Source organism: Aptenodytes patagonicus, chromosome 1, assembly GCF_965638725.1.
Source record: "Aptenodytes patagonicus chromosome 1, bAptPat1.pri.cur, whole genome shotgun sequence".
NCBI lineage: Eukaryota > Metazoa > Chordata > Aves > Sphenisciformes > Spheniscidae > Aptenodytes > Aptenodytes patagonicus.
In genome coordinates, this window is record NC_134949.1 from 59,146,508 (window position 1) to 59,158,670 (window position 12,163).

The 12,163-nt window shown below is 45.5% G+C and overlaps 1 protein-coding gene across 1 annotated transcript; it reads left to right on the plus strand.

The window, feature by feature from the left end:
• The first annotated feature begins 469 nt into the window (after nucleotides 1–469).
• On the plus strand, nucleotides 470–6,544 carry CIMIP4 (ciliary microtubule inner protein 4). Its single transcript, XM_076328590.1, has 6 exons — nucleotides 470–478; nucleotides 2,667–2,742; nucleotides 3,399–4,045; nucleotides 4,553–4,700; nucleotides 5,954–6,064; nucleotides 6,274–6,544. Exons 1-6 carry the CDS (start codon nucleotides 470–472, stop codon nucleotides 6,357–6,359), a joined length of 1,077 nt encoding a protein of 358 aa, XP_076184705.1. The 3' UTR covers nucleotides 6,360–6,544.
• Nucleotides 6,545–12,163: the final 5,619 nt, after the last annotated feature.

The window sequence follows — 12,163 nt, forward strand, 5'->3', positions numbered from 1 at the left end:
ACTGTGGTTCGGTCATTGACTCAATGTAAGACCTTTTGCCAGCCCACCATCTCCCCTTCTCTACTGTGGAAAACAGGGGCACCTTCCCCTTCCTTTCTGATGGGGATCAGTGAGCTCATGTGAAGCATTTGGAGACGCTAGAAGATCCAGTTCTGCTGAAATACAGTCTTGTTGATTATCGTGACTGTGCTATGAAAGTCTGCAAGAAATCCTATGTATGTGATGAGAACTTCTGGGCACAGGTGTTTCATGAGACATGAGCCTCCTTGTTTGTTTTCTCAATCAGCCAGGATGACCCTGATCTCTGCCATGTTTCTTCTGGTTCCCATGGAGACCACAGCTCATAGATAGAGAGAGGGTTGTTCCCTAGCAACTGTCTCTGCTCTTCAGCCTTCGTCCCACCTCCATACCTGGACTTCAGCAGGACCTGCCTGCTTGTACAAATCACTGTGGCACCACATCAGGGATCATGTACCAGGTGAGAGAGGTAGTTATGGAAGAGGCTTTGCCTCTTGTTAAATCCTGGATCTTTTCTTTTTTTAAAAAAAAAAAAAAAAAAAAAGATAAAAGATCCAATGTCATTTTGACATCCATGGGGCTTCTCAGGTCTGGAAAGTCACTGAAATCTCCTCAATTTTGGAGGCCCGGCCAGATGTAGAAGGCATATGAGACCATTCTTGACCACATCTGGTGGCTGGTGAGAATGGCATACCAATGCCTGCGCCTGTCTGAGGAGGTTAATTTTCTGCCTAGGGAAGATGGCTCCCTTGGTGGCTGCATGTCAGGAAAGTCAGAGTGTTAGGCTATGCTAAACATACACTTTTGGGGTTTTTTTAATTCAGAAAGAAAGATCGAGGTTTAATCATTTTTAGCTCTTTGATCAAGATACATCTTTTCTGGTATGTCATCTGTTGTTCCTCACAAAATTGGCTTAGCAAAGGAATAAGTAGACATAGTTCTGTGGCTTCTGTTATCCAGGAGGATGGTCACATGGCCTTAAAGTCCTTCTTGGCATCAAGATGTAGGAGTCTCAGAGTGGTGCTTTGATTTTGGACCTTCAGGCTCAGAAGTAAAATGAACAATAAGTAATAACACCATATACAGTTACAAACTAGAAAGTAGGAACAATTGCAGGCTTCGGCGTCATTTTGTCCAGGAGGAACTGGGGAAATGAAAGTTATCAATGAACGGGATTTGGGAAATGAGCCCATTGCCTCATTGCACAGAAATTCTGCTTCATTGGAAGAAGTGGGAGAGGAGGAATTTCTACAACAGCAGGCTGGAAAGTTCTTTCCACTGAATATAGTAATAATAACAAACAAACATGTTTTTGTCTTAAGTAGGAGGTGGGAGTTAACATAGAGTTTATTTAGCAGCACAGATTCCTGCACTTTGATCATGTGTATATGTTTGGCTCTTCTTTAAAAAGAATGAAAAGCGATACAGGAAAGAAGCAGATCCTGCCCTGTGAGCCAGGACTGGCTTCCTCTCTTCATCTCTTGTGGCCCTGTTCTTTTTGTGGGAGAGGTTGTGTCTCTTAATACATTTGCAGAGCACACAGCAGTGGCTCCTGGAGTCTGATTGATACAGTAGCTTCAGCTTCAGGATCCCAATATTGTACCAGACATGCTGCTGCAAAGTACTGGCACAGTGTAAAACACAAGCTGCTGGTTCACATCAGCCCTGGCGAGTTAATTTTGAAGCAGTAGGCTTCCTGCCCCGTCAGCAATCGTGTCTTCATTCCAATAACTCGCCTCAAGAGCAGAAGGTAAGCATATATGTCATGTCATGAGCTAATTTGACAAATGCAAGCATATATCCCTACCTGATCCAGATCCCATTTGTACTGCTGCTAGTGCCAGCAGGCTCACAATTACCATATTCACCACTGTGGGCCATGGCTTCAGTTGTAACCTATCACAGGTTTCACCTGGGCTAAGCCTGTAGGGTCCTGCTGGGATGAGGAACACAGACCATTAGCAGGACACAACTGAGGGTTACACAGACATTCCCTCTGCAGGAAAGACATGAGCTTCCTCCTAGTGCAGGAGGCAGTTTGTAAAGACTGGGTGTTGGATCAATCACATCAGCAGGACTAGCAAAGCAAAATGGGATAGTCTGTGCCAGAATCAGGGAAGAAGCCCTGTCTCCAGCTTGTCTCCCTTCCTTTGCATAGCCAGCACCGCACAGGCATTTTATGTTTATCACCTCCTCTCCCCGTTTTTCTGCCCTTACTTTAATGCACCAAAGGAAGGAAATGTTGTAATTGTACAACACAACAGGTCTGACATCTCTAAGTGCTTCAGAATAAAAAAAGAGATTTTCACTGAGCTTTTTTTCTGTTTTGGCTTGTGTCTGCACCACTGCCTGTGAAAACTCTTGCAACTCAGTATTCCCCAGAGGCACTGCTTGGCCATGTCCTGGGCAGGCTGTCCCATGTGAGCTGTTAATGTGAAATCCTGCAGGACTTCTGTGCTTTTTTAATCTGAGAGGATCATGGATTGTAGGACCAACCATGCAGGCAGGCAGGGACAGCTCTATCTCGATCTGGGAAGGCTTATAATACATTTTTGTGAGAATAATCTATGTCATCAAAAGATGAGCAGGGCCACCATCCCCATCCTTCCCGTCTCTAAGCCTGACACAGCTTTTGTTTCTCTTCCAAGAATGTGGTAGAGGTTCCAGCTTCCCCTACACCTGATGTGGCAGAAAGTGACTCTGTGCTGGCGAACAGTACTTTAGGTAAGCAAGATGGCAGAGAAGCTGTCCCTCCTTCAGAGCTTGCTTTGCAGTACAGCTTGTGAGGCTGTGTGTCATTCCCTCCCTCCCTTCATGCCATCCAGATTTGCATTACCTCTGTGAGAGAAAACTACTTGGACAGGGATCCCATGTGCCATGGGCTGATGGGTTAAAATCCTCCCACCCTGAGCGTGTCTTCCTCCACTGGTGGACTTGTCTCAGTACCTTCCTGCACAAATAAGCCACTGCTGTGCTGTAAACTCATCAGCAAATACCGATGAGCCACAGAGACAATAAGTACGTGTTGACGAGTGTGAGAGTGATCATGGGTTGGAGGGGTCCCTACACGTAAGAAAACACAGACCTTTGTGTGCATGTTTGACCACAGGATTTTTACTTCCACACTTCTGTGCATGTTCATCTCTCAAGAGCATTTAAGTCTCCTCAAGGAACCTTCACCTGGTTCAGCAGGAAGATTGGTATAACGCTGCTGGGTTGTTGGTATTTTCTCTTTTCTTTCCCTCTTTGAGACTTTTACTGTTTCTTTTCTTATCTGACAATGACACAATGACATGTGTGGTTGTTTCCAGATCCATTTATGGTACCATCTGTCATCGAAACAGTATCAAATTCATTGAGCTATTATTTTTGTCTTTAAGTGGAACCTGAGAAAGGGAAAAAGGAGTGTCTTCCAGAAGGCCTATGTCCCAGCAGACAGAGAACATCCCAAAGGAGCTCCAGCAGAGCCTCCTGGAACATCTCCAAGGGCCCAGTGGCTCAGGGAACAGCAAAGAACTCCACATCTATTAAATCCCAGGCATCTCCTTCTGCAAAGGGTGTTCAGACTAAAAGACAGAGAAAACAGAGTCTCCAGGCTCAAACTCCCTCCACGCAGGGTCTTCATTCAAGAAGATTTGAAGAGGAAAGGGAAGATACTTCTGCCACCAAAGAACCAACAGCGGGGCATGAGCCAAGAGGGAGGAACAGCACTTACCGCCTGTCTGCAATATCCAGGCAGAGGGAGGCAGAGGGCACCAAATCCGCCTCATATGCCAAAGAACCAGTAGCAAGCCAGTGCCAAACACTGGGGTCTAGAGAGCCTGGATCTTCCTGGAAGACCATCAAAGCCAGCTATGAAAAAGCCAAGGAGACCTGCAGCAGATTAAGTGCCAAAGAGTCCTTAGCATCGTTAGGGCCAGATATGAAAGCAGAATGGAAGCTCCTTCTGGAGAAGAGGAACAGCTTGATCCATGCTAACAGCAAATATAAATTTGCCAGTGCAGTTGAACTTACCAGCGATGAAGAGGTATTGGAGGAAGCCATTTCATGTCTCCTTTGTGGCAGGTTGAAGGCTGTTTTTATGGTGTAGTAGGGGGCTGAGTGGGTGGGATATTAGCAGTTTCTAGAAGATGTGTAGAGGGATGGATTTGGGCTTCACACTAAGGGGCAGCGACACATTCTACAGACAGCCTTTCCCATCTCTTTTTTAATTTTGTTTTTCCACCCCCCTTTCATTTATAAAGTTCCTGTAGCCAGGCAGAGTCCCAACTCAGCAAGGCAAAACAATGTGGTACCAGGACCCGGTCCAGGGCCCAACACCATCATCACTTTCTAATTCCCTTCTTTTTTACCAGTCCCAGTTGTCCTATGCAATTACAATGCCTACAGAAGCCGCTGAGGAAGACTCAAGGACAGATCCAGGTCCCAGGGATTAGTCACAGCTCAAAGACCTATGCAGGGGTGGAAATGCCAGGAGTTTGCTGCACTTAGGGAACGTGGGCTGACAGTGGTTCCTTGTTGTTCGTGTTTTCAGGAACGGCGAGCTCTGTGCAAGGCAGCATTAATCATGGGACAGAAAAGACTCAGCGACCGTACTGAAATGCTAAACAGCTCCCTGAACTCTACATCTTTTGCTGATTGCAACCAGCTGGGCTTTAACCTGAGGTCAAATATCTTCCAAGGTGAGGGGACACACATACCTATGCCTGACCTTCAAGCTGGTTCCATCCACACTTTGCCTGGCCTCAGGGCAGCCACACTGCTTTGGGTAGAGATCTGACTGTAGGTGACCCTCACTTTCCCCTCTTATTCCTTCTATCCACAGTCATTGCTTTTCCAGGCTGCAGTGCTTGAGGAAATGAAAGCTAGAGCCTCCCTTTCTATGTATTCTATCCCTTTCTTTTCTCTTCTTTCACTCTTTTTTTCCCAGGGTGTGAAAAGTGAAGGTGTATCATGACCCCTGTCCTCCATGTTCAGAGCTGTCCAAATGGACACCATCTGCAATTCAATATCCCCTGTCATCTCCAGTCCCAAGTTACCTCCAGCTCCAATACTGACATTATTTCTCTTCAAGATCTTTAGAGATGTGGGGCTTTGAAATGTCTTCCCCAAACCTCTGTTTCCAAGGTCCCCAGGGATCCCTCCATCTAAACAAACCTTGGGCACTAAGCATTCGTCCCATTCTTGTTACCATCATATGCAAGAAACTCTGAAATAATTGTCTCTCACTTCAGTTTCTCATGTACCAGCATGAGACAGATTTCTTTTCCTTATACAGTACGTTCCATCACAAGATCTTGCTAGGTATTAAAGACTGCATTGTCCTGGGTTTGTACAGTCACACAGAAAGGAAGGACATCTTTCCCCAGGGAGCTCAAAATTGTTATTATCAAGGAAAGGGTACAATAAAAAGGAAGGTGAATAAGAAAGGATGAAAGTTTAAAATAAAGCCCCCTCAAATGGCTGAAAGTCAAGAGGGGATAAAAAAAGAAGTCACAGTCTGGAACTGTTTGTTAAGTATCGTAGCAGAAAAGGAGCTCAGGAAGGCTTGGAGTGGTAAGACGGTGCTTTTTGTGGAGCTGTGCTGCTGAATAGGAGTCATCTCACATGAATGAGGGGATTTGACAGGAGGTAAGTGGGGATTTGACTAAAGAAAGGGCACTGGTATACAAATAAAGATGATACCTTGTGGCACCCTCTGCATGTGTTTCATACTTGAGGATGAAAAGCAGATAAATTGGCAAACACAAGCTCCCTCCTAGGTGATGATGAAGCTATTGATTCAGCACCTAGCCACACACCTGATCAAAGGTATTGCAGTCAACACATGCCTTTTCTTGAGCCCTTGAAAGTGCTGGTGTTGCTCCCCTGGTCAATTCCAGGACTGCAGTAGGGTGATCTCTGCGTATGGTTCCTTATTTGCTGTTCCTTGCAGGTGGCCCACTGGAAAGCCGAAGCTTGATGAAAGATTCCTACACCCCTGATATAATTCAGAAGGCAGTCAGGGATCCCAAGAATTGGCACGGAAGGAGGACTGATGAGCTAGGTATGGCTTCTGTCAGGAAAAGTACATTGCTGAATTACTGAGATGGGTGCTGCTTCTGCTGAAGACAATGGATGGGTTTGGGCAAAGGTGCGGGGGGACTAGAAATTTGCATTTTCACAAGAGAGGAGCTCTACAGCTAGAAAAATCCTCGAGGGATAATAGCATTAGAAGGGAAGCTGTAACTGAACTATGATTTGCCTTCTTTACAGGGAAATGGCATCAGAAAAATGCCCTAAATCTTAACCTGCAGAAAGCGTTGGAGGACAAACATGGGAAGAAAAAAGGCAAGCCTTAGAAGATGAAGGTTGAGGATTGGAGAGCATTCAGTGAGGGATCTTTTTCCTCAGCCATCTAATAAACCTCCATCTAAGCACGAACCCATTGCTTGCTAGTTGTCAACAAAAGATTTGTTGCTGGTGCTCTCTTCCCCTCTCAATTAGGGTGTCTTTGGGGAGAGCAATGCAAGATAAATCTGAATGTGAATACAAAAAAAATGACTTTGTTGGTCACTGGTAAGGTGGGCCTGATTAGTGTGTGAGGCACACACCCTTGCAGAGGGATGTGGTGGTGAGAGGAGGCCGTATAGAAATTCATCTGCTAAGCACATAAGGTGGAGTAGGACCTGTGAGCGGTGTAAGAGTGCAACGGCGGGGGGGGGGGTGCGTGTGTGTGCAAACTCATGTTTGCCAGAAGATTCATGATACTTCGACAGCTGCCCCAGCAATCCAGACAGAAGTACAAAGAATGCACTGGGAATGAACCAGGGTTGCCCAAGGACCTGAATGCTGCCTACCTCTACCCACACTGAAGGCTGTAAAACTCTCACACAGGGAAGTTTCAGAGCTGTATGTACATAGCAGCTAGACACACCAAGCAAAGAACCAGCTCCCTAGTGATGCTTCCGAGGTGAATTCAGGCTCTCTTGCCAGAAAGGCACCAAACAGTGTCCCCTCAATAACCTGGGCACAACTCCGTATGATTGGCACCAGATGCCTACATGGGGTAGGAAAGGAGGGTTCTCTGCCCGCCACTCTGGTTTTGTTGTTGTATCTGCCATCTGGAGGATTTCAGGGAAAGCTCTTACCCTGGCAGGGAGCAGCAGTAATGTGCAAAAACAAACGGAAACTCACCTGAGAAGAGGAGGCATCAGGGTGTTCACTAAAGCCCACAGTATTTGCAGGCCAAGGCAATGCAAAAAAACCCGGCTTATCACACCTAAAGGGAACAGGAAAGCTGCAAGAAGCCCCAGGTCTTCTCCAATCTACAAATCACCCCACAATGTGAATGGACCCTTACTGAAGCTCTCATAAGCCATACTCACCCCTGTCAGCCCTTTCCTTAACTCAAAGATAAACCTCTCTCAGAGAGAAGCACACGCACCCACCATACAGTCTGCATAATCTGAAGTTCAGAGAGTGTATCTGGACAGTAACCAAGGACCACCCATGGTCTTGAATGATGGAGGACATGCAGGGTCTTTAGGGCTTCCCGATGTGTTTTTCTCACAGTATTTAATGGCCCTTATTGCAGGATCCTGCCTTCCAGCTCCAAAGCATAGCGGTTTGGTGCAGCAATCACAAAGTACGTGTCTGGGAATAGCGATGCCCTGATCTTTCCCATCTGGTCCCAACTTTCACGATTTTAAAAGATTGATGCTTTGCTCCCTGATATGAACTGTTTTGGGGCAGAGTTAAGATTGTTATTTCACCCTTCATCGACTGGGGATTAGATAACGGTATGCTGACTTCACATAAGTAGTGAAGGAGGTTAAAATGTAACTAATGTTAATCAAGTGATAATCATTTTCCACCAGCAATAATTAACCATTTGCAATTCAGATGTTTCCAGGTACGTGTCCAAGTCTTTCAAATTAAGGAGACTGGCCAAATGGCAGCTTGTAGAAACCTCCCTGTGGGTTCTCCTTGTGCATCAGTACCAAGTGGCTCTTATCTGAGCACACACCACTCTGGCTTCAGCTGAACAGCGCAGCTCTGTCGGAACACCCTGTTCTCTGTGTTGCATCCAGCACTGATGACCAACGTGACTCCAAGTACATAATAAATGCTGTCTTCTGAGACCACAGCAAGTCCTAATCCAGAAAACATGGAGCTGAACAGAAATCTACTGCCACTGGAGTACTGAAAGCAGACAGTTCCAGGTACAGTTAGCTAATACACACACAAGCCATAACATGTGGGCTGAATCAGCATACAGATTTACAGATCTATTTCTAATGTCTATTAGAAGTAGACATAAGGGCAGGCAGACTGCAGAACTGTGGTACAGCTTGGAGCAAATGCCCTTTGCTACCCATGAAAGGCTCATGAAGAGACTGGATCAGAAGGGAAACGGTCTGAAAGGTCTTGTTGGTGCACCACTACACTCTGCCACGAACTGTGCTGCTCACCTCCCGCAGTGGAGTAAAGTCACTTTGTACACTTTTTACAAATCAAAATATTTTTATGAGCACTTAAATAGTACAAAATAATTGTCATTGTATAATGCACTCAAATGGGTGACAGCTGTTTGATGCCAAATGAACATACCTGTGGCAATCCCCCTTCATCATCTTTGCTTTGCCAAATGTTACAGCTCAGCCAGGGGCAAACACTTTCTGATGGGTGACACGTTGAAAGCTGCAGAGGTAACTGAGATACAGCTTTCAACGAGACAGCACAGCTACTGGGAGCAATCAATACCTGAAGTCTCTGAGTGCTGAACAGACTAATTTAGCCAGAACCTTGGCAAGGAGCATTACCCTGTGTGGCACTCTGTGTTGACTAGAGCGCTTTGGGTACCCAAACATGCGTATTTAAAGCCAGCTTTGGAATCTCCAAATAGCGTGTCAGATGAAGTTAGACAAGAACAGGGCTGAAATAAGTGCTCACTGCAGCTGAAATCTCCCTTCTACCCATTCCTCTGCTCTCAGCAATTCATTCCTTCTTGCTTTTTTTGTGCCGGTGCTGACACTTCCCTGCCCACACTCTGAACTGATTCAACTTGATAAAACAACAGAAAATCAATACAGAAGAAAAGAGCAAAGTTAACAGGTTAACAAATTAAATTTTCTAAGCAAAGGACCTTGTTGCAGGCAAGGCAATGAGTGATGAGGTATGCAGATGTTGGGGAAGAGGAGTGGAAAGGGAGTGGAGGGGCAGATGGCCTTTCACTGCCTTTTTTGTGCAGTGAGAAATTAGTTGGCGTCCACTCTGTAGTCTCACTGAACTCAGCACTTTGCAACATAAATAGCCTGTATTAAAGTGATTTTACAAGGTCTGATCATTGGGTGGCAGCTCTGAGCCAATGTTTTTATCTGACAGGGCAGAACTTGGAAAAAAATGGGTTCTTCTCTGGTTTAGCTAAACCATTCACCAAAATAGCTATTTAAGAACTGTTTCAGTCATCTATAAACAGTCAATGCACTTGAAAAATAGATAATCATACTATAGCAATTTGAAATAGAAGAGACCAATTACATCCACGCTTTTGCAGCACTCTCCTCATACCTTCTAGCATTTCTTGCAGAAATGGATATTTCCCAGTTCAGGCTCATGCATCCCTGCAGTTAAGGCACAGATCATTCTGCAGGATATCGCTTTTAATAAAAATTTCCTGTTCTCCAGCCAATCTTTTTTTCTTTTCATTTAACCCTCTGACTTCTGCCTATCTTGTGCTATCCTGAACAATTCCAACCTTTGGTATCTCCACTGCAAATGATTTTGAAGGGCTTATTAAAGAAACGGTAACAACTGTAAGAACGGGAGATAGTCACTGCAAGAACTCTTATCAGAGTCTTCAGCCTCCTATTAAAATCAATCCTTTAGGCTGTAAAGCTTGCACTGAAATAAAACTTAAATTCAGAGCTACATCTATCCTGAGGTAAGCCCAGTATTCCTAAAAGAATGGAGTACTTACTGCTGATCCTGCCTATAATGGGATAAAAGAGAAATCCAGCGCTGCTTGAAATGGCTAGAGATCGCAACAAAGAGGGAGCAAGTGAATTGACTTCAGTGGATTTCACTCTTGCGCACTGGAGTTGAAATACAATTGTGTCTTAAGTTTGAAAGTATTTAAACCACTGTTATCCATCAAGAGACAATAGTGTTTTGAGGGTTAGGAATTACCTGTGGTGTTCCCCTTGACAGTGGTAGAGCAAAGGAGCCATGGAGCAAGAAAGTAAAAAAAACCCCAAAACCCAAACAGTATTTTCCTCAGGGTTCTCTTTGGGTTTTGTTTGTCACAGACTCCTCTCTGAGGATCTGAAATGTTGAGGGGGCAGTGTGGGACTGCAGACAGAACCAAAGCTTCATGGGCTGAAGCTGCCAAGAGCAGCGACCCAGTATCAGAGGTGGGATCACCACACTTGGAAACAGTAAGAGAGGTTTAAGAGCAACATCTCCTTACAGGTGGACAATGGACTCTCTCAGCTCTGGGCAAAACAGGGGAATGGGCTACATTACCAAGAAGCTTTCAGGTTGCATTGCTGATTTTAGTAAACAGGCCTACCAGTGTTTATGCTGAGTTACCATTTTATCCCTTTTAATAAAATTCCTTTTCTTTTAAATCCTTGGATTCATTGCTCTTGAGCAGGAAAACTGATTATCCAAGTTCATTATAGAATCATAGAATCATAGAATCATTAAGGTTGGAAAAGACCTCTAAGATCATCGAGTCCAACCGTCAGCCCAACACCACCACCCACTAAACCATGTCCCTAAGTGCCTCATCTACACGTCTTTTAAATACCTCCAGGGATGGGGACTCCACCACTTCCCTGGGCAGCCTCTTCCAATGTTTAACCACTCTTTCAGTAAAGAAATTTTTCCTCACGTCCAATCTAAACCTCCCCTGGCGCAACTTGAGGCCATTTCCTCTCGTCCTATCGCTAGTTACTTGGGAGAAGAGACTGACACCCACCTCGCTACAACCTCCTTTCAGGTAGTTGTAGAGAGCGATGAGGTCTCCCCTCAGCCTCCTTTTCTCCAGGCTAAACAACCCCAGTTCCCTCAGCCGCTCCTCATCAGACTTGTTCTCCAGACCCTTCACCACCTTCGTTGCCCTTCTCTGGACACACTCTAACACCTCAATGTCCTTCTTGTAGTGAGGGGCCCAAACCTGAACACAGTATTCGAGGTGCGGCCTCACCAGTGCCGAGTACAGGGGCACAATCACTTCCCTACTCTTGCTGGCCACACTATTTCTGATACAGGCCAGGATGCCATTGGCCTTCTTGGCCACCTGGGCACACTGCCGGCTCATGTTCAGCCAGCTGTCGACCAGCACCCCCAGGTCCTTTTCTGACAGGCAGCTTTCCAGCCACTCTTCCCCAAGCCTGTAGCGCTGCATGGGGTTGTTGTGACCCAAGTGCAGGACCCAGCACTTGGCCTTCTTGAACCTCATACAGTTGGCCTCGGCCCATCGATCCAGCCTGTCCAGGTCCCTCTGCAAAGCCTTCCTACCCTCGAGCAGATCAACACTCCCGCCCAACTTAGTGTCATCTGCAAACTTACTGAGGGTAAAGTGCCCTTACTTATGTGCCCAAGCAAAATCGTTTTCTTTTCCTATAACCTGAGAGCCTTGAACTGAAATTGATTACCTATTTTTAGAAAGGAGCCCTAGATAAATCTGGCTTCTTCCCCTGCCAATCACACCTATCAGGGGAATGTGAGCCTATCTAAATGCAGGTACATGGAAATTATGGCCTGTCCCTTTTACCAAATACATTAATATAACTAAGAAAGGCATAGGGCTGCGTGATATCTTTCACCATGTTGGACTAGAAGCTAGAGAGGAGAGGTAGCATTTGTGGAAAGAAAATGGGATTATAATGGTGTCATTTTTCAAATTTTTGTCTTGGTTATCTAAGACCCCCACAACTCCAGCAGGCTTTTCTGAATCTCAAAGCTGGCTGCTTTCCTTTCCTCAACAGCTTTCTTTAGTATTCTGAAGATCTGAATCACCTCAATATTCTGTGCATTGTCTTCCTTGCCACTGATGGATCCCCCATCATGCGCAGGCTATCTGATCATTTTAATGGATTTCCAAAACTATTTACTTGGTGCTGTGTGTTGACCCTGGCTGGATGCCAGGTGCCCACCA

What these genes read in the sequence shown, in the direction of transcription:
- CIMIP4 (XM_076328590.1), top strand. An exon ending in GCTGGCGAACAGTACTTTAG is followed by an intron (nt 2,743 to 3,398) that starts GTAAGCAAGATG and finishes TTTGTCTTTAAG; the next exon opens with TGGAACCTGAGAAAGGGAAA. An exon ending in AAGGAGGACTGATGAGCTAG is followed by an intron (nt 6,065 to 6,273) that starts GTATGGCTTCTG and finishes CCTTCTTTACAG; the next exon opens with GGAAATGGCATCAGAAAAAT.